Consider the following 24,925-nt stretch of genomic DNA (forward strand, 5'->3'; position numbering starts at 1 on the left):
CCCGAAACAAATTATCCGCTGAAATATAGACTTTTCTTTCGCCATGTAATGTCTATGTGAAAAGTCTTTCTGGGCCATGGGGTGCAGTACCACCGTTATCCGCTAAGCCCATGTTGGCATATAGACACGGCGCTCTTCCTGGGGGCTTGCTTACTATCCTAATATCTGATGTCTACTCACATTTCTTTGTTTAAGTGCTCCTGCTGTCTATATTATTAACGATTTTTGAAAGTCTGTCTCTTTTGTATCTTTTATTTCCCTCTGTTTAGACTATTACTTTTATTTTTACTTTAATATTATATTATTTGTATATATTTTTGTATCTTATTTGTTGACTTATTGCAATGACTGAATATCTGTAAACTATTTTTGGAAATTAAGTTTAAAAAAAGCAGGGTGTTGGGGGAAATCACTTTTTCTTCTCTTTTTCATCAAACAGCAGTTTTTGCAAGTTCCCGCAATTTCATCGCATAAAATTGCATAAATATCCGGCATATTCCATCGCATTTTTTAAGAAAACGTGCCGCATAATCACGTATTTTTGCCCGCAACAATCACAAAAAAACTCTGCGTTTTTCTTGAAGGACTGCATAGTTGTCCGTGTTTGGTGGGAAGGTAACCTGCACGCCACACGCAGACGCCAGCTACATGATTGCTGGATATACCAAACTTACTTTTCTTCACTTTCCTGGAGCAAGAGCGGATAGCTGAAAGGAACATTGCGACTGTTGTATGGAATAAGGTTGCCGAGGAAACTCAACAAAAAGCCATTTGCCAACATTAAGTATCAAGCCAGACACTATATAGTATTAAGTTACTGTGAGCTGTAGCCTACATTCACCACTTCTAACCAGAGGCAGAATATAAAGTAATCTTGATTTCTTTTTTCACCGCAGATGGATCAAACAGGTGTTTGTGTAGGATATTAATTGTAAGAATGGCTTGGGCAATTCTTCATATCATCAATAAAGGGAATATTTCGATTTGTTTTACACAATGGTTTCAGAGTCACACAGTTTCACGTGTTTCATCCATTTCTCATTTCACCCGTTTCTGTGCGCATGCCTGGGTCAGAGTGTCCGTGGAGGACCGCACACAAGTTTGCTTTTTTAAATCCCAATTATTGTATAGAGAAAGGCGCACGTCTTCTTTTGTGCGTTTATAAAGCTCTTTGTGATCATATAAGTTTTCAACATATTACATCCAAATGAGTTGAAGAGCGTCCAGCTGTGCATTGAATGTGGCTAAATTCCAATAAAATCTCCATAGATTTACCTTATCCCTTATTCTAGTATATGTGGCATATTCCAATGTATGGAGTAGTGGTTTAACGATCGATCTGGATCAATATATATTGATTAAAAAGATCCACGATCCAATATTATTGATGTAAAGTGGAAATATTGATGCATATCTATAAGATTTCCCTTTATTTTAGATTCCCACATTATATTTATCATTTTTTTATTAAAAATATGTTTTTATTTAAATGCCTGGAAGAGATGACAAATCATATTTAGTTAGTAGTGTGTTATATTAGCATATGATATTGTCTCGTATCGATCGCAGGTTCCTGAACTGAAATCGTACCTTGACAGACTTTAAGATGTCAGCAAATATTGTATCGTTGTCCAAAGAAACAATATAATATCGTACCGTGATAAAACTTGTGATTTACACCCCTAGTAAAACCCCTCAATTTGTCTGATTGTCATAATCACTTCAGTCCCTCACCCTGTTGTGTAGCTTTAGGGCAGACCTGTTCCAAACTCAAAAATTAAAACTACATCAAAAATGACATATCAAAGCCAAAGGGTGACCATCATCAGGAAACTAAATTGTTCTTGATGTTCTGTGTGGGTGATATGCAAAGGAATTGGCTGTGGTGCTGTTTGAATGGCAAAAGAGTATCAGAGATTAGCAAACTAATGATGTCATGAATATCAAGAAAAATAAAAGCGGTGCTGCAGTCAGTCAGTTGGTCGAAACCTTCAGCCCTCTCTCCCAGTTACCTGCAACTGTGCTTTGATAATTGATGATGGCTAACAGTTCAGTTCATCTAAAAAAAAAAAAAAAAGATTCTCCCTTCTTTTCCAGCTTTCAGCAAACAATTGGATGCATTTCATTTTACAGCCCCTGGTTACATCTGTGGATTTACTTATGTTATTCCTATTTAGACTAGTCCGAGTTCAAAACAATGTCTGTGTTCACCACTTGACATTACCTGGCACGCATTGTGGAATTTGTTCTGTATGTCTGTATGATAAATGGTGCTAAAAAATAATTTAAAAAAATTGATCCCAAAAACAATGTCTGTGTTCAACACGTCCAGGCTGAGTTCATTTTAGTTCAACTCTTTATCAGTTTTAAAGATATAGATATTGCAGTCATTAAGTCTCATCAGATTAAGGAAATGGTTTCAGAGACAGGGATGACCTAATGTTTTACAGTACTTTTTTCCCCCACCCCCCAACTGTATTCCACCAACCTACTCCATTTGTCACATTTTATTTCCTCTTAAAATATTATGACTACAATGTTTCCTGACATGAACTTTAGCATAATTTGAATAACCACAGAAATCACAAAGCTCTGATAGTGTGAAACCTTATCAACAGACTGAGAGTAGTGCAAGTGTAGCCAGTGGAGTTTCCCTACATATCAGTTTTATACTCTAGAAAAGAGAGGAAGGAACTCCTCCATTGTGGTCAGGATGCCTCTCACTACAAAGTCTGAATCCAAACGAGAAGCTGCCAAATGTGGAGTTCTAAAGAAAACAATCAATGGAGGCAGAAAATCCAAGATGTAAAATAGAAACAAAACAATTCCCTCGGTAACATTAACGTGACACATTTGTTGACCATAAGCAGCCTGGTGCTGAAACAATACTAAAGGGTTGACATTTGACATTACCAGCTGACTGAAGCATAAGATGAAGGATGAGAGCCTTCTTTCCTGATAAATCCCTTTAAGTCATGTCAGGCATAAGCGTCGATTTCGGTGGGGACGGTGGGTACGTATCTCACCACATTTCGTCATGAGTCATTTTGTACCCACCACTTTTTTTTAAAACCTCGATCTCAATTTAGTTAAAAAAATAAAGTTCATAACACATAGGCCTATAATTTGTGAACGACAGATGCCAACAAATCCACAAAAAGCTCTATCCCCACAGGACAGGCACAGACACAGCCGATCTGCTGCGGACCTTATAGGACATATGAGAACCGTTGGGAGTCAACCCACAGCCGCTCCGCTGCCCTGCTGAAAATGTGAAGCAGAAACGCTTAATGTCAGATAACGTCCATAATAATAGGACTTTCGGTTAGATTTTTGACAGTTTTCAGTGGTTATGAGGAGCAATATGAGAGAGAAATTTGGTGATCATTGATTGTTGTTTAGGTAGTCCTGCTACGTTCAACCACGTTAAGCTTTTTCCTTATAGGCTCTAATGAAGCAGAAACACGTCCATAATAATTTAATTTAACGGGAGAGAGAGGAGCAAGAGGGATTAGGATCATCTTCAGCCAGAGAGGACATTATTTCTTCAGATTCTTCTTGCCCCGATGGGAGGTGTGCTAATAACATTGCAGCAGGTGAATTGGTCGTGCTATTAACGTCATCGCTACACTATTTATTTCTTAGTAAAACCAAAATTAATTGAACTGCCTTGTTTTCTTTGTACCATGGCTATGACGCTTACTGCAGAATGGATTTCAAGGACTTTGCGCGCCGATTAATGGCCTCCAATGTTTATATTTTTTCTGCGAATCTTTAAATTAACATGTCCTAAACATGAGTTGAATTTGCACCGCAGCGCCGCCATGCCTTGATGCTTGCGTAGTTCGCACCCTGCATTAAACCACGTTAAGCGTTTTAGAATATACCTGTCTAATGGTTTTTGAAAATTTAAGGCTTCTTCATAAATCGTGTCGGACATCACCACATTTTTATTAATTTACATTAGTAATCTACAGGACAGCGTCTTTCAAAACATGACCTGCGCAAAAGAGAAAAAATTAATATCATTGTACCCAGCACTTCTGGAAATGCACTTCCAAATGCGTCTTTGTCCCCAGCACATTTCAAGTGGAAGTGAATCTTTTTCAACAGAAAACTTAACTAACTAAATACCAGAGTAGTCATGCAGAGGCAGTTATGTGATAATCAGCCTATTGCAGTATTGGCAACAGGCATATATTATGCAAGTAAAAGCAATTACTCACAAATAGTTTCACCTTTTTGCTTTTAAAATCATAGATTGTTTCAATTGTGTTTGTAGGTTTAAAAATATTTAAAAAAAGAAGAATTGATCATAAAAAAGAAAAATCATAGATTGTTTTTCTATACTGTAATTTCAGAGTACATAGTAATAATGGTAGATATTTATGTACAAGTGTGGAATCCTGAGGTAATCTCTGTAGTTTAAAATCATCTTATAAACTATCAATTGCGAGCAAGGTTATTATAGTTTTGCTTTTTTTCATTAGTTTTTATTTTTATTCAGGGTATATACAGAAATCCTAGAGACAAATTCAATACCTTTTAATACCATTTTTAATACCTTCTCAATATTTTTTAAAACCAACACGCCATTAAGTTGCAGGTTTATACGGCAACATGTTTTCTAACCATTAAACAGAGTTTGAGATTTATAAAAAAAAAAATATACACCCTCTAGGCCAATAGAACAACGCAGATAGGGTAAGTCAACAGAAAAGATTAGACTCACTGACTTTGGATACATCTTGCAACCCTAACCCATCTTGCATTCATTTTACCTTTAGAATAAAATTAATAGATGAAATAAAATGATAAATTAAAGCAGTTCAAAGAAACAAGCATTCACTGATGCCATTATAACCACTTCAACTAAGTGAACCTTCTTCTGTATGCAAATGAGTACACATAGAAAATATTCCATGAGGCAAGTGAAATACAAGACAACAGACATATACAGACATGCATGTCATTCTAACCATTTAAAACTAAGTAAACCTGTGATGTCATGGTAAGTGCTTCAATTGAATTGCTTTTTATTCCCAACTAGGGGTGCATACTGCTCAAACCAACATGAAAAACGTAGCTAGTAATGTCCACTCAGCGTTTTGTTTTGTTGTTAAACTGTGTGTAAAATGAGCGGTGACGTTAATCACCGGTTTCAGGTAACGGCACAGTCTATTTGCTGGATGGTTAAGCTAACGGTCGGTAGCTAACGTTAGCAGATAAGCCCGTTGACAGCGACGTTATTGTTCATATTTTGGCACAATCCATGTTTCTGACCGTAGTAGTAGTGGTCATAGTGACTGAAAGTGTAGCTAATGTGAGATGCTAAAAAGAATCTACACGCTGTTTTCAGGTAACGTTACTTTTTGACGTTCCACACCCCCACCCCCGCTACTGAAAACCATTCTAGAGGAAACACTGTCAACCATCACAGCATCTACATCGAGAGCTAGGAGGACATACTAGAGCTTTTCAGAACTTGTTCAAATAAATTATTTATGTAAAAGCAATGACACTTCCACACTGTTAAGAGAATGCACAAAACCACCTTGCACACTGAGACCACTATGTCCTTAATCAATCTGAATAACCTATCCACTTCTACTGTCCCTATACAATATTTTCTTACCAGCGCAGATGCCAACTGCTTGCCCTGGAGGAATGTTTGCACTATACTCTTCATCTGTGTGATGCACCACTCAGGATCTTGGTTCATCTTTGTGGGATACAAACAACTTGAAAACAAAGCAGAGCTTCTGCTGCTCGCTAACAGCGGTCTTTGGAATCGGCTTTGGCCGCGACTCTGGAAGACTTGGAGTTAAGCTTTTCTTTGTGAAAAGAACGGCACAGAAATCATTCTTAAAAAAGGAATTTTAAAGACAACCGTTTATCCCGCCCCTCGGATTGAGCCCTGCCAATGGTGTGAACCCAGACCCTACACCTTAATGTGGGTCTGGATTGTCGGGCTAAAATAGGCTATCACCCGATGCGGGATAGGATATAATATCACACAAACTTTACAAGATTAACTTAAATAGACATAATAAAACAAATGGACAACTCATAGTTAGCAAAAAAGTCATTCAAAAAATTAATACCTCGTAAAATGGCGATTAATACCATTTAATACCTTTTAATGGCCTTAATTTTTACTAATTTGATTTACTACCTTTTAATACTTTTTAAAACCGCGCGGACACCCTGTTATTTCGTTTTGACTTTTTGTTTTCAAATTCAGTTTTAATTAGTTTTTAAAGCGGGTTTGCTAGTTTAGTTTATTTTTTATTTTTTGAAAATGCTTAGTTTTAGTTTAGTTTTTATTAGTTTTAGTGTTAGTTTTGGTCTTTGTTTGTAATATGGGTTATTTGTTGGGGGATTCAAAAAGGTCAGAAAAAGTATTGTGTAATAATAACTCAACAAATACATCATACAATTTTAGAAATATGTATTCACAATGTATTCAACAATAACGAGTACATAAAATGTAGCCTACATATGGTCATAAATATGTAAACCGTCTACACAAGACGCTGCAGTAAGTGCAAAATGTGTAAGTGACGTGTGCCAGGAAAAAAACCTAAACAGCCAACAGACTAAAGAAGACATACATCAACAGGTGTTTTGAACTTTGGTTCGAGTAAAGTGGCGAACTTTTTGAAGTAAATCGACTCACCGTTGTGTAGACCAGTGTTGTGCCTGAACACTTTCAATGAATGATAGTTCATGAACCCGTTCATATTTTGGGTGAACGTGAACTGAACGTACTGTATTACTGCCTGATGAACTCGTTCATTCTAGTGCCTGTGAACGGCACGATCTCTCAGTTTAACTTCGTTCAATAAGGTGCCAGATTTCTATAGAGCCTTCCAGGCGAAAACCCGGCTAAAACACAGCGTAAACAGGCCTTAATATGTAGTGGAAAAAACACCCAATCTGGCAACACCAGCCACCAGTGTCGCACCGCCGCATGTGTCATCAAAACAAAAAGCAGCATGGAGGCGAGGAAGCAGCAAGGAGCCTTCGTAGGATCATTTAAACGAGTTTTATGACAAGGTCGGTGAGGATGGGACAAATCTTACATTTCTGTGCAAACTTTGCCCGCCGGCTTCCAAAAAGAAAATCCGCACTTCAGTCACATCCACAGCAAACCTGAAACGGCACGTTGAACTGTAGCACCCGGCTAGCCTTTCAAGGTTTGTGCAACAGATCAAGGTTGAACAGGTCAAGGCAGATACTCGACCCAAATCCCATTAACTGTATAAAAATAATAGCTCGAAAATAATAATTTTCGTTATTTTGTTCGTTTTTGTTAACGATTATAACCTTGATTGCCAGCAACTTTGCACTGAAATCTCAAATGTGTTACAATCACCACGTGTAAGCAATAAATGAAAGATTAAATATAGAATGGATGATGAAACCATATACATTGCTTTGTGAATTATAGATTTCAAGTACAGCTATTAATCTTAATCTACAAGCAAACCACAATTTCAACATGTGTTTATGTTACCGCTGATAAAACAAACTAGAATCTAATGATTTAGAAATCCACCCACAACACATGGCAGCAATTCGAGATCTGGCATCTACAACAATAAATCAACATCTACAGCTGTTGGAAGGGCCAGTGTCTAAAGGCAGTGTATGCAAAATAAACAATTTTTACAATATATTTATTTATGGCATTATTTAGCCAAATGTAGTACTTACTAAGTTAACAGATGGTGTTTAGCCATCACCTTAGCATAATAAACAGCTGTCAAATATAATCTTGGACTGATTATCAGGCGTTATTGCTTCTTGATAAAGGTCCCAGGCAACTTCCTAAACAAAATTCTGATCTTGTGAACAATTTCTGGCTTAAATCAAGCTTAAGTTATGAGAAATAAATTAATTATTAAATAAATTAAAACTGAACAAATTAAAAAGCATATTCTGGAATTTTTTGAAAAATAAAAAAGGTTAAACCCCCAGATTTCATTTATGTTGCAATGTGAAAATGCTGCAAGAAAAAGCACAACATTTCATGCAGTCAGTAAGATGCAGCTGTGCAAGCATTCCCTGAGATGAGGAGACCATTGTTAAGCTCCGAAGCTTAAAGCCAATAAATGTGTGATCATGAGTCAAACACAACACTTCAGGCTAATCAAAAGGATCCGGTAAATGAAACTATGAACCTCAACTGGCGCACACCAACACAAGCTTGAAAAACACTTTAACATCAAGAATGAAAGGCAAAAATAGTCTAATGATAGAGTTATTGTAAGCATACAAGTCTAGGGAAACAATGACACAAATCACAGAAAAACCAACAACGCTATTTTCATAGTATTGTCAACCTAATGCAATAAGTAAGCAAAAATAGCCTCTCAGAGGTTCAACTTTAAATGATGATTTTGTTGTTTAAGAAAGGGGTGTTTTTTTTGCCAAAGAACTTTCCTTGTGGTTGTGCCAAGAGAGCCAGCACAAAAACAAAACACTCTTTGAGAAGTTGTCAGAAAGTCAATTCATGAAGGTTTCGGAGGATAAAAGCATTGAGTTGGTAGAACTATTACAATAATGCTTGAAAGGCATTTATGCATTTAATCTGATGAAGACATTACTTGCTTGCATGTCTACAGATACACATCTTATGACAATCTCACACAGCCAAAATATAGCTGCAGATGGAAGTACTATTTAGCAGAATTGTGCTACGTTACATAAGCCGTTCCCCAGTCCAGATCAGAAATTCCAGACCATAATGTCACACAGGGTAGAGATTGGCCACTGTGTCCAAAAGCAGTTTGATTCAATAAAGAGTGAATATATCCATCCCAAAAACTGTTTGAGAAAAGCAGCTCGGCAAATTCCTCTTTTTCACTTCGCAAATTACAATTTATGGTGAACAGCACGCCAGACAGTATATAACCCCTTGCCAATAAAAAGGAACAGCATCCTACTGCAAAAGGAAAATACAGAATACAATGCAGGTTCAATACAGACTGCATCCATCTAAACCTGCGTTTTCAAAAATATTCATAAAAATAATTCCAAGGTTTGTGGCTCATATCATTGCCCCCCAGGGAAGCAGACTCTGGTCAGATATCTAACGGAGGAATCGGCCTCTCAGGTCACGTTCTTTTTAATCATACTCCCCACCGCATGTTCATTTTCAAATATATTAAGCACTAAAATGACAAACAGCATCCTTACGATAGATTTTAAGGTCAACAATAAGTTATTTAGAAGTTGCCCTACATTCACTTTTCCCGCCCCCGTTTTTTTATGTCACCTCGGTCTATTAAACCAAGCACACAAGTGTTCTTGCTGAAGACACATATTGTGGAATTATATTCATTCTCAAGGGGGAAAAGTCTTTGGAAAGAAAACACCAATATAAGCAAGTCAGTGAAACTGCAAGGTAATAAACAGTACTTTGTTTCTTTGCTATAAGTTATACTTTTAATACCATCTTTACGATACATTATTGCAACTTCAAGCCCATTGTACTGTATTTCAACCTCCACACCGCCCTGTGTGTGTGTGTGTGTGTCAAAGAGAAGCGTTATCACCACTAATTCTGTACACTGTTACTTCTACACACCAAGTTTGTCCTACTTTAAAAGCAATGCTTTCTGTTCATTGCAAAGGTCATTTTTTTCCCTATACACGTCATATACGACAGTTTAATGTCGTATACAACATTGTCTGCCACAGAGGGTTAACAATTAAAATTTTAGTTCATTAAATCGGTATAGTTTCTAAATCTACAGGGACTGATTTGCTTTTTACAGTGTAATTTTTGATTCATTGCAAATTGGAACGAGGCCTTTTCCTCAACAGATTGCATGAGATTTAGGTCAGGCCGATGGAGTAAAAGCCAGCGCAGCGCAGGAGGCTTGGTAATGACCCAGGTAGGGATCCCTGGTTTGAATAACGAGCAAGGTGGACGGGAAAGATTGCATGTCTAGATCAGGGGTCTTCAACGTTTTTTAAGCCTAGGACCCCTCATCTGAGAGAGGGATGGAGCAGGGACCCCCTACTGCATATTTTATAAAATGATGTTGCATATTTTACTGGGCCTACAATAAAAGCCTAAAGCCTTTATACATACCTTTTTAGTGCATAGAAAACTAAAATAATTGTTGGTATGATTTTATAAAGTGTTGTTGTAAATGTTTTCATGTTAAAATACATGTGACAGTGACTCCTTAGGATTAACTGTATCTGTGGCTCTTAGTGACCACCTTACCTATGGGCCAGTAAGCCTATCATTAATGTGTTTTTTGTTTTTTTCCACAAACAGGCAGATTTATATTTGCTAATAATATGTTCCATTTATGTGAAGAAATTTCAATTTTTGAAAAAATCTTTCAAAAGTTGCAAAGGAACTCCCTTCATTCATTTTGCGAGATGATGGTCTAGTACCAAAACGTTGCCTACTATTACATTTATATTTTGCAAGTTAGACAGTGTGCAGGAGTTTCTTCGCAACTTTTGACCTACTCATCCCCCTCCGACGCACCTGTCTCACGTTATAGATGTGCAAAGTATATTTCTGGACTGAAAAAACTTTAAAAAGAAATTAACAATAATTTGGTGGACCCCCTGCAGTAACTCTGAGGACCCCCTAGGTTGAAGATCTCTGGCCTAGATGACCTACTGCATGTTACTGTGAGCAGACTAGTTTCTATAATGGTAAGTGCCCACTACAGGACTTTAGCCCTGATTTTCCGCTTGCAGACAGTTTTGGAGCTCCCCGACAAAAGCACCATATACTGTAGGAGGCATATCGGCATTGGCTCGGCGCTCGCGTGCACATGCTCAAGCGTGATGTGTGAACTGTTCAAAAACGAGCGAGAGGCTCGCTGGTGCCTTGCAGACACATTCCAGATATCTAGCAGGCTAAATATCTGGAGCTGTCAGGGACGCTGTCTGGGAGCTACAGCCAATGAGAGTGTAAGACATGGGCTGAAGGGAAACCAGGGGGAGGGGTCGTCTGTACTTTACTCTGTGTTACATTTGTAAAGTTGTTGTTGCACGTACAGGCTGTAATTAGCAAAGATGTGTGGACTGGAAAAAGGCTATTTGGTAAGCATGTGTGCCAACGAGAACACCCCCTAAAAGTGTTGGCTTGTATCTCAGTCCCTCCAGGATTTCACAGACTTTTTTTTAGATTGTTGCGGCCCAAAATGCCTGATTTTGCGGGATCTTTTGTAAAAAAAATTGCGATAAAAGTTGTGATGTATTTTTTTGCAATGAAGTTGCGAGAGACAGTGAAAGTTGCAAAAAAAAGTTGCAATTTTTTTTTTTTTGGTATAGTTCTTTAAAAATAAAAAGGAAACTTGTTTCGGGGAGAATGAAATTACTCTGGGCTGAATAAAATAAAAAATAATAATTTATTGAATGAATCAAATTTGAACATTTGTGTATACGGTTTGATAAAGTACTTATTGGACTTACAATTTAGGTCATCCTGTACGTCTCATCTCCAGTTTTTCCTGCATCCACCGTGTGTGTTTGTGTGTGCGTGCGCGCACGTCAGGGGAACTGAGCAGCAGCCCCGCCCTCTGCAGAGAGCTGGCAGGGTTGAAACAGCAGCGGCTTTCAGCGATTTTAGAGTGAAAAAACGTTACAGCGTACATTGATGTTAAAATGTATACAGGTTGGCAGGACGGTCTGACATTTTTTGCACGGTTTTCCGCTGTTCGAGTGGCTTCATATATCTTTTTTTTTTTTTTTTTTTTTTTATTAGTCTCGTCTTCATATCAGAAACAAGGAAATTAATTTGGCGACGTGCTCGTTACATCAACCCGCTCTCACTCCCGCTTGGTCAGTGGCTCTAAGCGTCACTTAAGTCTGGCACGTGGGACTGCTGGGATTGGTTGAAGTTGCAGGAAACTCCTTATTGGTCAAATTTGCGGAAAAGTTGCAGTGATTGGTCAAAATTGCAAGTCGCACCAAATTCACGGTGATTGGTTGAATTTGTGTGAATTGTTGCGATCGCAACATCGCGAAATCCTGGAGGATCTGGCGGACATCCAAAGATCCTGTCTCGCGTATGCTATTATGTCATGTCCTGTGTCACTTCTAATGTGTGTTTTTGTGACAAAAAAAAACAAAAAAACTTAGTTTGGAGACTAGACTTGAGCCCATGTTGCCCGTCAGTCAGGTATTGTGGAAACAAGACAAAAAGACAGCAAGTTGTGTGGTGCGAGTAGTACAGCGGGACTGGAAACTTTGAAAATCTTGTAGTGGGAACTTAGCTTAAGTCAGCTTCACTGGGCAAAGTCTCTGAATAGTTAGAGAAATAAACTTGTCATTTTATTTTCCTCTGTATTTCAAATCTAAGTCATTTTCATTTTACAGTTCTGAGAAAAATCACTCCCACTTACAAACAAGGGATTTTCTGCAGAGCTCTAACCCAAAACAATTGATACGCTACATTACACTCAGCAAAACATCATAAAGGCAGACAAATACAATTCAATAAGGAATGGTGTCCTCCAGACTTACATGTGGATGAGACATAAGCCTGCCACAGCACCCTAATCAACCGCAATCTGAGATGGCAGACTTTTATTGCTTGCTCTCTCCATTATCAACTTCATCACTATACTCAGTAGCGGCCAGTGGAGAATAAACTAAACGACTGGTCCCTGTGTCTTCTTGAGACTGTCTAAATGTGAATCCTTTATCTGGTGATGCCAGGAACATTTTGTCCCTGGAGCACAAAAAAATGCATTTGTCAGTTGGCGCTGGGATGCACAGAGCTGATGAAAGACACTGGTTACCTATTGTGCATAGCAAGTTATCATGATTAAGAGGATTCAGATGTTCTGGCTCCTATTTGACACACAGGGTGTTGGATGGATGCCACTGAAAGAGGACAGGATCTTTAATTTGCTCCCTTATGGCAGGTTAAGTTAATATTTTTTACTTTCTCCAGGCTCCTCACTGTGCAGTGGTTATTATTGGATCCTCACCCGCAAATGAGAGGTTTGAAGTATTTACCAAGTGCCATTAATCATTTTGGAATGTTGAAAATTAGAAATGTGAGGACTCAACATCTGTGCAGTGAAAAAGGGGTTTTATCTACATATCTAGTTATGATAAGAAATGTGTGCAAAGCTGTTCCTTGGATGAAGAGAATGTGAGGCTGGACCTGAGGCATAACATGTGAGAGAAGGCATGGGGAGCTCCCAGTGCAGAACAGTGGAGAGGGAGGAGAGGGAAGATAATCTGGCTGAGCACAAGGACTGCCTTTCCTCGCAGCTGTATAACGTTACGCCCATCATGAAAAAGTTGAGCACACTTCCGGCAAAAACAAATATAATACTACAAATCATTCACAGGTGCGACTGCAGCGGGTATAAATAGACCCCAAACAGAGTGCAGGATAGGGTAGCAACGAGACCTCCGCTACCAATATCACGGAACAAAAATGCAAAACACGGATGCAAACACTGGCTACCAATCCTGACCTCGCTTGTGTCAGCAAAACAAATAGGATCGATGAGTCGTAATATTTAGTTTTAAATTATCTTTTGTGAAAATTATTCAGCGAGTGTGTCCCAGTTGGCAGTGAAACCAACCCACAGACCTGGAGCACGACCAACAGGGACAGGATGTGACAGATTTTGAATCCATGAAAAGTTTCGATTGATCCATTTTAAATATTGCTATCTGTCGCGTGTAAACATCCACTGGTGACTTCTCATCAGATGTGTGCTTTATCTGTAAACATGCCCGCCGGATGATATTCACTATCTGGCCGGGTTATAAGAAGAAAAAAACGTGTTGCCAGTCTCGCCTAATAGCTGTGTGGCTAAGCTAAGCGCAAAGCTATCTAGCATCAACATCATCACACACACACCGACTGACGGCCTGGACACAAACCTCAGCCCCGCGTTTCAATCTGCGAGCCGCCCCGCTGCCAAAACTTACCGGCTTTCTCCTGATCGTATCCCACGACAATAAAGTAGTCAGCAAATCTAGCCATGTCTGCTGCCTTTCCCAAGATATACCAACACAATTCAGCATTTTTCCTGCTTCCAAAGAACAGCCATGTTTGACAGGAGTGTCACTGCGCTTGCGTGTAGGAGCGGGAGACATCCATGGGCGTGGGCCCTTAAGTTTACAAATACAGCACTGTGTCCCAACATTGGCTCTTTTTGGCTCTGAAGCACGGGGTCCCTACCCTTTTTTACACCAGGGTAACACAATTACCACACCAAAATAAAACTATATTTTACTGTAACTGTGGTAAATATATTGATATCAATAGTTTGAAACGTGTAATCATAACAATGATTACTGCCTGGTTAATGCAATAGAAGGGAAATTACAACATGTCTTGATTTGCTGGAGACTCCCTGGGAGCTAAAACTCCAATTAGAAAAAAAGCTGCTTCAAAGTATTGTCAAGGAGGACTGTAAAAATACTCACAGAAAAGGTAGATAAATGTAAGAAATAACATGGAAAAGCAACTTTGAAAGCGTAATGTAGAATATTTGCATCAGTGTTGTATTCAGCAGGTTAAATAATATACTTCTCCATCTTCTTTTTCAGTATGATCAGTTTGATTTATCATAAGGATTTAGGGCCAGGGACACTTCAGTATGGAGATTTTCCTCCTCAACTTTAACTGCAAATCAACCGTTAGTCAAGTATGCCACCAGTACAATAAAACTAAAAACATCCTCTTAATATGACAAAGCTGCTCCAAATGCAACATAATGATGATCAGATTTCTTTTTTCAATGGACTTGTGTGCTCTTTATGTACCCAATAATATATTCATAATGTTTCACATAATTTTGTGGTGAATGCTACAAAACAATACAATATTATTGGTGCTGTCACAGACAATACTTATTGTTTTAAAGTTGCTCTAATAAGATGAACATGCTTGTGATTTGACATAGTGTGAGGGGCAGGATTAATTATGTGATAAGAAAAAGAAAAGAAAAATATTGAATATTTATGAAAACAGGAAAAGCTGTGACAGGGAATAGCACATGACAGCCAGTACTAATACCACAGTCACTGTCAACAATAGCAGGAACATTGCCACTGCATTTTCTCTCACTCTTCTTCTATCTTATCAACCTCTTTCTAATTTGTTGTTTTGTTTGTCTCTCTTTTTTCCCCCCTTTCTTTCCCACTCACCACATTTTGGTTGGCTAGTAAAAGGAAGATGAAGGCAGAAATGGTCAAATAGTTGAACCAGATCCAAAACATGAAAAAAAATGCAGACGATGTGTTTTGCATATAGTGTTTATAATTACACAAGAATGATGGGAAAGGTGGCCGGGTTGCTCAGTGGTAGAGCGGGCGCACCTATACTGAGAGGTTTATGCCTCGACACGGAGGTCCAGGGTTCAAATCCGACATGTGACAATTGTCACACAACACAATTTGCTGCATGTCTTCCCCCTCTCTCTCCCCCTTTCTCACCTAGCTGTCCTATCAATTGAAGGCTGAAAAGCCCCAAAAAAATAATCTAAAAAAAGAATGATGGGAAAGTAGGTGACATAAATTTCAAGGCTCATCGTGGCATTAAAATGATTATGAATCATCTGTCAAATATGTAGCTTGGGCCTGACACCCTTTTTTTCCTGGAATTAGTTGCTTAATTTTACTGCCACACGTACCTGCTCATACGAGAAAAAAAACTGTCAGTCATCCTACGACAGCAACTATACTGAAGACAAGCAAAACTATTTCTATAAAAGGAGCCAAATAGCAACAGCAGAATGTTGTTGTCATGATTGCACAATCTCCTGTTGTAAACTAAGGGGATTACTTATCTGCCGGAGGCAATTATCATTACAAAGTGCTTACAAAACATTTGCTGGTTTACAGCACATGTGTTTGACATTTTAGTTTTCTTTGAGTTGGGTCGCATGAGATATAAATACACTCAGGAAGGTTCTTTGTCAGGGACTAAAAACAATAAGATATGAATTATAGGATGCTGAAATGCTAGAGTGGAATGTCGAGTGTTTGTAAAATGGTGTTGTAAAAAATCCAAGGGACTGGTTATCCCCTTCATCGAAACTGAAACAAAAATCAAAACTGAAAGCCTTACTTAGACCCACTCTACAAAATTAATTTTCACCATACCTCATGAAAATTTCAGCAGTGGAACTTCTACAATGATAAAACCAAATGGTTTTTCTCTGGTCTTTACAGCATTTCATACACTGACTGTAAGGGCGTATGGTTTCAATCTTTTTGGCATCACATACTCAGTGTGTTTCTGAGGTATAGATGAGCTCTTCATAACAAAAACGAAACCTCCTTAAAGTGTTATTTGTGATATTTTCTGTGCATGTGTCTCCCTGGGGGCTTATTATCCACATCTGCCTCATGAACCCCACTCTCTCTAATGGCTCTCCAATTATCATCTAATATATTCTTGTGTATGCATTCCTAAGGCAAAAAGTGAAGTCATATTATTTATAATGTATTACAGTAACAAATCCACAGAACTATTTAAAACAAATGTCTAAGGCAATATTGTTCATACGTCATAGCTTGTTGTTCAAGTTCATTTTCTGACTCTAGATTTATTTTTAGATAAATTGTAAAATTCCAGTTCGCATTTATCCAAATATCAAAATAAATGGCATGGTAAGTCCGGAGTCAAATATTTGCTTTGTACAAACAAATACATTGAGTGTATTGTGTTTACAGTTGGGCATACTTACTATGTTTAATCAGTTACTCAATGCTGCTCTTTTCCCAAATCTCAAATTCATCACCTAGTGTACTTTCATAGCTGACATGAAACTTCACTGTGGGGAGTGCCCTGAAAAGCAGACTGTGGAAACATTTATTATCTACAATTAGCCAATTGGACTGAAAGGAACGTTAACGAAAACTATAACTAACTGACCTTAACGTTCAAATATAACAAGATGAATGTTTAAACCTTTTCTTTTGGGATTACTTAGATTTCTAATACCCCCCCGCTATAGAAAGCAGTCAGCTGAGACGAACACATTGTACACTTACTGGACTTGAATAACTGATAACCATTGATTTGTTGCCATCATATACACATACTGAAATAAAACATACATTTTATGAGAATTGTAAAACTTTGTTGAGCCATCATTTATACGGAGCTGTAAAAAGCAAATTTTGTTTTCTCATTTGAACAGTAAAGACGGGATACGCTGGCAGCACTGCACTTATTCTAAAACTATTTTCATTTTAAATTTTTGATTATAATTCTTGATCTCTTTACTGTGTTGCGTGTTGTGTACTACGTGAGCAGCAGCACCGCAGAAGTATAATGGACGGGGTGGGGAAAAGGATGAGACTGTGTGTCAGTCAATGAGCCACTCCCACCTCCTGTATAAAGGCTCCCAGTCTGCTGTGTAGGAGCTATTAGCAGAGTGACACAGCTGCCTTACAGATCCAGTGGCAATTTCAAGAAACCTGTGGAGTACTCTTTTACAGCTGACTCTACAAGAAGAGCTTTCTCATCCGACTACAATATCATAGAATTACAGGTATGTGCACTTCCTTTTAAAGAAGATATTGATGTGAGCTGAAGGCTCTATCCTTGCTTTTTTGTTTTTTTAGGTCAGGGCACAAGTGTGGAGAAAAGGACAGGTTATCTGTCTGGTTATATAAGCAGTTCAGCTCTTAATGTGTGCGTCTACAAAGGTGTAAAGCATCTGACAGAGGCAGTACATCATATATTGTTATTAGTTGCAAATGATTTTGCTTTGTTTTTTAATGAGGTCAGTTGAACAGCACTTTAGTTTTTTTTTTACTTTTGAGCTGAGCCTATTTTGGACCCCTCATTGGTAGACTGTCCTTTGCGTAATTGGCCAAGGGCCCAAAGCATGGTTGGAGGTTTACTTAACCCAGCAAAATTTGACCTTAGCTTAACTTTTTAAATAAATGAATGATAAGTGCAAATAACTTGGCTTTTGGACTCTTGTGTAAGCATTTACCAGTGAAGCACTTGTGGGAATACTGTATATGAGTTTTACATGCATTGAGGGACAATAGGAAATTAATGAAGTTAAACTAATAGCATAATTCCATAACTAACAAATGTTTTCTCTACTCTCCACAGGAGTCAAAATGCAATTGATCATCCAGTCCTTCCTCTCTTGCTGTCTTCTGGCGACAGTAGCACACTGTGTGGAACTTGAAGTGAATCCAGAGTTGAAAAAAAGGTGAGTTAACTGACAAGAACTTCATTCAATAATCAAAATGTTTTCATCTGATATAAGATCTGACAGTATGTCAAGTCTGTGACAGCCGTGCACTGAATTATCTACCCAAGACTAATGCACTTCTTTTTTCCTCCTCTCGCAGGCTAAGTATATGGCTAGGGAGCAGATTGAGACGGGATCTTGACAGTGCATCAGTAGGGATGACAGCAGAGTCTGAGTACTTTGTCAGACCAGAAGATATCAGGGATACTTTGCTGCCACATTCCAGGTAAGACAGTAACCATACAATCCTAAAAGTCTACCAACTTCGGCTATTATATTACTTTTAGACATCTAAATGCATTCTGCTTGTCCGAGGAAAAAGGAATACAAAATGTTAGCTGAGAATAATAAGCTATTAACAACTCAGGAGTGAACAGCATGGATTAATGTCCTCTTCTCTCTCCCTGTGTCCTCCAGCACTGACATCAATGTCCGAACCAAGAGGTCTAAAAACTCCGCCAACCAGTCAAGAAGATCAGGGTGTTTACTGGGCACCTGCTCAGTGCACGACCTTGCGCACCGCCTGCACGAGCTCAAAAAGAACAACGAAATTGCCCCTATTCACAAGATTAGTCCGCAGGGATACGGCCGGAGGCGTCGGTCGCTTCCAGCGCACAGAGTCACACTGAGGCTAGAGCAGGGCAGGCTGAGGCCCGTGTGGAGCATAAATGACTCACAAGTTCACAAGCTCGAGGCTCTCCTCAGACGGACATGAGCGGGACTTCGCAAGAGGAGTTGGGAACACAAGCGAGGGAGTTAGCGTCCTCTCTCTGTTCTAAAATTCTCGAAATGCCTCAGACTTCTGCCAAGTATTTCCCAGCACATTTTTTTTCAAGGCATGAGAACTGAGTCAGAGCAAGACTGACTGCACTGAGTTTCTCCAAAGGCTGAGCCTTGCAGCGCGATGCAGAGCGTGCAAACAACTGCAGCTGGCGTACAGACACTGGATGGCACAGCTGGGAGTGAACTACAGGTGCTGCTCTCTGCTTGGCAGGGGGAAATGAAGAGTGCCAATACCTGGAAAAGTGGACACATCCTCTAGCTTATAGAGGGACCTCTCTTCTAACATTCTGGGACCTTACACATTTCTTCTTCAAGGCCAGGACATTGATAAGTGCCATCCTCTAAGGATGTTACCACCATGTTCCAAACTGTCAGTACTTGTCTGCACTTTTACATTTGGACTTAAAGTTGAATGAATCATCAGGAAAAGACATCCTCATCACAATGCCAAACAGGAAAATAGGCTACAGAGCTCTTAAGCTCTCAGTTTATATCAAGTTTTGGACACTGTATAAGGGAAAATGCCTTAGATTCTGTGAGATATGTGCCAGTCCACAATGGATTGAAATATACTTGAAATTGTTTGTACAAAAACATGTGCAATCTATATTTGTTTTTTATTGCAGGTATGTGTATATATGAATTGCTTTATTTAAATATTATATAGAGGTTACATTAAAGTACGTATGCAGATAGAACTATTTTTGTACAGGAAGAAATATATATATATGGGCATTGTAGCTATTTTTCATTATTCTTTTGCAAACTGTGGTAATAGGATGTGTTTTTATATGTATATTTTATATTTGTAAATGTGTTCTATTTTATTTGTGTCAAAGCAATAACATTGTTATTCAATAAACATTTTGCATTCAAAATCTAGACCTTGTCCAGACCTCCTTTGCTCTTGTGAATTGAAAGTGACATTCTATTGTCTGGAGTGCACTGCTACAGCAAGACACAGAGCACCTGGTCTCTGTTAAGTGATTTCAGGGTCTCATTAGAGCCTCCCCTCTTCTTACCACATTCCCCTGGTTATGACCCCACACCTAGAAAAAAGACAGGGTGCCAGGCACATTCCTGCTTGGTTCAGCTCATATTTGTTGGTTCACCCCACACCACAGAGCAGCCCTTAAGCCATCAGAGGAGGCTGAGGCTTTAGCTCCATCTGTATTCAATGGTAGATAGTTGAGACATGAGAAAGCCAATGCGGGGGGTTCCGGTCTTACATTCCTGCGAGAGCATCACAAAAACTGCTCCAACAAAGCACTGATCGTGACCTTCACATTCAAACAGTAAAAGTGGGGTGAACACAGCAAAGAGTGATGGACCAGGAGGACCCACTGAGGATAGGCCAGACTTGGCATCTTATTCTCTAGCTTTGCTCTTTCCCTATTGTAGAAATTCACAGTTTAATTTAAACTTCACATATCATGTTTACCGATGTACTACAATAGATCAAATCAGGAATTCACTGAATGGTATAAAGTCAAACTAACTGGATCCTTAGAGTAAGGTATTTATTGACACTTGTTTGCCGTCCCCTAGCTGTACTCATTATTAGCGTGACTATCAACTCTTCCTGTAAGCACTAACTGGATATTTGTAACAATTCTTAGTAAAACCATACAGCTATAATAGGCTTTTCTAGGGAATATAAAACAAATGCAGAAACCATCATTCAGTCACATGTGTATCTTTCAACATGTGACTGGATGAAATCATGTATGACTTTTTGTTGAACCCACAGCTCTTCCTTATTAAAATGACGATCATTAGTAATTAGAAATATGTTTGCTGGAGACGTTTTCTGCTTTTGTTTTATATTTCCTAGAAAAGCCAATTACAGCTGTTCAAAACTTTGTAGTGTGATTTGGAGCAGGTTATATAGAAAACATACATTATATACGTATAGACACAAAATGAGGGTTACAACTGTAATTCTATGTTCTCTATTGCCATCTAGTGAGATTAGATGGGTAAAACTGCAACATTTGTATAGTCGTTTGTCTTTAGGATGATTTATTCAATTAGATCAGACAGCTGAATTCCAACATTCCAATTCTTATTTTTTTTAAATAAGAAGCTGGAACAGCGATAAGTGAGAAATGTGATTCCTTGAATTATGTTGTTGGGTTACGAGTAAGTTCAGCCTGTCAGCTCAGCAAATCATACAAAATTATGAAATCAGGTACATTTTCAAGAATTACCACACCCCCACACATTTCCCACAATGTCTCATAAATATTGAAAACACATTTCAAGTTTATTTTTATCTTACTTAAATACTGTAAGCAAATAATTTTGCATTCGGAGTATAAGCATTTGTTGTAGAGAATGATATGCCTAAAACAGAGAGTTAACAGTGCTTTACTGCTGTGTTTGCACAGAACCTTTTCAAAGAAGTGGAATTATACTTTAAAAAAAAGCTTACAATTACTTAAATAAAAGATGTGGGGGTGCCTGGGTAGCTCGCCTGGGTAGCTCACCTGGTTGAGCATGCTGGTTATTGCAATGGCCATAAGTTCAATTCCGACCTGTGGCCCTTTGCTGGATGTCATTCCCCTTTCCTATCTTCAGCTGTCCTGTCTAATAAAGGCCTAAATGCCCCAAAAAATATTTAAATAAATAAATGATGTGGATTTTGCGAGGCTTCAGTCTTTCTTAAATTGTATTTTTAATCTATTCCTGAAGTATAGCTTATGCCTTAAATAAACCAGCACAATGCACAGTAGTAACCATATGTCAATAACACAAGACCTGCCCCAAAAATTACTGAATGGCACGGGGCCATTAATAAATATTGTAAAGAAACTAAAACAAAGCAAATGTGCCATCTAGTGGCTCATTAAATGTGTTTCTACATTTTGAATAGGAATTTAGTTTCCACACAAAACCCTTATGGTAAAAAACTGAAATCGGAAATTAAATTTAAAAATGAAATAAAAAAATAAATAAAAAGAATAAACTGAATGGCTCTAGATCTGGCACACTCAGTGTACTCTAACTATGTGATGGCATCACTGCTTCAGTAAGCCAATCAGCTGGTGACGCCAGCTGATCGGTGTAGGTCAACTAGTAAAAATAAAAAGAAAACTAGCTATCGACAGTATTACAGTATTTGGGGACCTGGTCCTTTCAGCAGGATGTTTGGCTAAGATACCAAATCTGACAAAAATGCAACTGAGTGAAAAAGGTCTGTCTGGAGCCACTGGAAAGTAACCATCAGGTGTTAATAAGATTGCCTATTTACACGGTTTGTGGCACTGCTTATTGACACACTGTAATGGCACTATTGAGTAGAGGAGAGGAAGACAAATGAATAATCAAATTAATAAATCAATCAATAATCAGTCACAGGGCTAAGAGTCCTCTACAGCCAACTCTAAAAAGTACCCTGATAACCTTATCTGAGAGGATTAACATCATAATCTCAAACATGGTCAGGCTAAATCAGGGACAGTGGGGCCCCCTCCTGCTTATGGCCACAGCTGTAAATCTGGGCCTTCTGTGTAAGGAGCTCACCCATGCACCCATACAAGACTGCTTTGATCTGTCTGTGAGACTCTACCCAGAGATTGATGTTACTAGTGATAAAGACAGCTTGGAGTTTTAGTTTCTTTGCATAGTTCACAGAATGCAATGCAATGCAATGCAATAATAGAGACGTCTTACTTTTGCCATGTCGTGCACTGATGAGGTAGGTCCGGGTGAATGTGCTTTATTAGTCTTACATGAGAGACAGTAGTTGAAGAGAGACAGAAGCAGGAGTTTTAAGCTTTGTAACAAATTAGTCTGTAGTGAAATCTTTAATATTATTTGTACATTTGTTGCTTTTTTAATCAAAAGGGCACCCTTACATTGCTGGTATTTCCTGCTTGTCTGCTCATGCCTTGTCTCCGCAAAATGTCCTGCAAATGAAAAAAACATCCACAGAGGACATGATTAATCTCTAAGAAAGAAGAGAGAAAACAGGGAAATAATTGTATTTTATATGTTGACCCATTTTGAACATCATTCCTACTACATCCATTAATACTGCCTTAAAAAATAGTGCAACAGTGCAAATGACTATGGCTGACTTCTGCCTTTGTACAGCTGATGTCCTTGCACTAAGCTGCGGCAATGAAAGAGTTAAGGATGGAGTGATGAGCACTGCAGGGTGGTGGATGAGATATCATATACTCTAGCAACAACAAAGACCCAGCATGACTTAGATGTTTCTCTAAGGGGAACTTTTATACAGTTTATACAAAATTCAGAGACAGTAAAGCCTGAGGAGGTGAGTGCACTTATTTGACATATTAGTAGTCTTGGACCAGTGATGACCACTGGTAATTGACTATGGGAGGCAAATATCACTTACAGTATCTTTCTGTCTTTAAATCTCGATTCAAAAAAATCTTGGTTTATAGTTGTATGCAGTTTTGTTATACAGTATGTGAGACTTTGTAACTGGTAACTAGTTTATGTGTATCCAGATAAAAACCCATATATTGGTGAAATAAACTATATATATATATATATACATATATATATATTTATTTATTTATTTATTAGGGCTGGGCAATATATCGATATATTGATATTGTGATACAAGATTAGATATCGTCTTAGATTTTGATTATCGTAATATGGTATAAGTGTTGTCTTTTCCTGGTTTTAAAGGCTGCATTACAGTAAAGTGATGTCATTTTCTGAACACACCAGACTATTCTAGCTGTTTTATTATTTGCCTTTACCCACTTAGTCATTATATCCACATTACTGATGATTATTTGTCAAAAATGTCATTGTGAAAATATTTTGTGAAAGCACCAATAGTCAACCCTACAGTATCGATAGAGGTGTTTTGTCCAAAATATCGTGATATTTGATTTTCTCCATATCGCCCAGCTCTAATATATATATATATATATATATATATATATTTTTTTTTTTTAAGCAGCATTTAAGTCCTTGCTTGGGAAAGGATTTGCTTCCTTACTTTCTCTCTCTCATCACTGTCTGTCTGTAATGTAAATGGCTTTATCTTGTGTTGTTGACCTCTCTCTGAGATATGACTTTGACAAAGAGCCAACTTGGGGGCTCAGCTATTAGCAGCAGTGACATGTCTGATAAAAGACAAAAAAAGACAAGATAAAGACAACAGAATATAGAGAACTGGGTCTGAGATAGGGCTATGAGTGGTCGGGTAATGGCCTCCTACGGGATTTACACAGTGAATGGGAAATAATAAATGAGGATCCTTATTCTCCTAAGTAACTGTGGAGATAATACATGGTCAGCTACACATTTCCAGTGCATTTAAGCAGACTCACAAACACAAGGGCGCACACACCCACATTTTTACAGTCCAGAGTGAGCACCATTAAGATATTTCCCACATTAGTGTAAAATAATGCTTTCTGCAGAGCTACACTATAACTCTATTTTTCAGCCATCTGATCTGATGTTTCCTAAATCCGACACTTTGATAAATAAGAGAAAGGCTTCTGTGAATGCTGAATAAAATATTGCATCTCCTGTGTTATTGGGGTGCTGAGTTAGGTAGTCCTCAATATCAGAGTAGAGCTGGGTGATATGGAGAAAATCAAATATCACAATATTTTTGACCAAATACCTTGATATCAATACAGCAACAATATTGTAGTGTTGGCTATTGGTGCTTTCACAAAACATTTACACAATGAGATTTTAGATAAATAATCATCAGTAATGTGGATATAATGACTAAGTGGGTAAATGCAAATAATAGAACAGCTAGAACAGTCTGGTAAGTTCAGAGAAGTACATCACTTTACTATATATTATGCCATATTACGATATCACGATATTACGATATCCAAAATCTAAGACAATATCTAGTCTCATATCACGATATCGATATAATATCGATATATTGC

The 24,925-nt window shown here is 38.2% G+C and overlaps 3 protein-coding genes across 6 annotated transcripts in view; 2 read left to right on the forward strand and 1 right to left on the reverse strand.

Annotated features, from left to right (window-relative positions):
- Positions 1 to 22,713, reverse strand: part of sbf2 (SET binding factor 2) — a 114,541-nt gene extending 91,828 nt beyond the window's left edge. For 2 of the 3 annotated variants that reach the window (XM_039795413.1, XM_039795412.1), the window contains exon 1: positions 13,939 to 14,104. In XM_039795413.1, the coding sequence (XP_039651347.1) occupies positions 13,939 to 13,993 (55 nt within the window). In that variant the 5' untranslated portion in view covers positions 13,994 to 14,104. Of the gene's footprint in view, positions 1 to 13,938; positions 14,105 to 22,694 lie in introns of those variants that run through there. The other variant, XM_039795414.1, reaches the window with a different exon arrangement.
- Positions 10,668 to 24,925, forward strand: part of ampd3a (adenosine monophosphate deaminase 3a) — a 29,608-nt gene continuing 15,350 nt past the window's right edge. The window contains exon 1 of one of the 2 annotated variants that reach the window (XM_039795420.1): positions 10,668 to 10,689. The gene's annotated coding sequence lies outside the window, so the exon portion shown is untranslated. Of the gene's footprint in view, positions 10,690 to 23,209; positions 23,302 to 24,925 lie in introns of those variants that run through there. The other variant, XM_039795419.1, reaches the window with a different exon arrangement.
- Positions 17,406 to 19,901, forward strand: adma (adrenomedullin a). The gene is made up of 4 exons (XM_039795422.1): positions 17,406 to 17,516; positions 18,092 to 18,194; positions 18,337 to 18,462; positions 18,654 to 19,901. The coding sequence occupies exons 2-4, from the start codon at positions 18,100 to 18,102 to the stop codon at positions 18,949 to 18,951; spliced, it is 519 nt and encodes a 172-aa protein (XP_039651356.1). The 5' UTR covers positions 17,406 to 17,516; positions 18,092 to 18,099; the 3' UTR covers positions 18,952 to 19,901.

Source organism: Perca fluviatilis, chromosome 3 (genome assembly GCF_010015445.1).
Source record: "Perca fluviatilis chromosome 3, GENO_Pfluv_1.0, whole genome shotgun sequence".
Lineage (NCBI taxonomy): Eukaryota > Metazoa > Chordata > Actinopteri > Perciformes > Percidae > Perca > Perca fluviatilis.

Bases quoted from the DNA above. Each gene is read 5' to 3' on its own strand.
- adma (XM_039795422.1), top strand. From the start codon at position 18,100: ATGCAATTGATCATCCAGTCCTTCCTCTCTTGCTGTCTTCTGGCGACA. The intron at 18,195-18,336 runs GTGAGTTAACTG...CTCCTCTCGCAG, and splicing joins AATCCAGAGTTGAAAAAAAG to GCTAAGTATATGGCTAGGGA. The intron at 18,463-18,653 runs GTAAGACAGTAA...TGTGTCCTCCAG, and splicing joins ACTTTGCTGCCACATTCCAG to CACTGACATCAATGTCCGAA.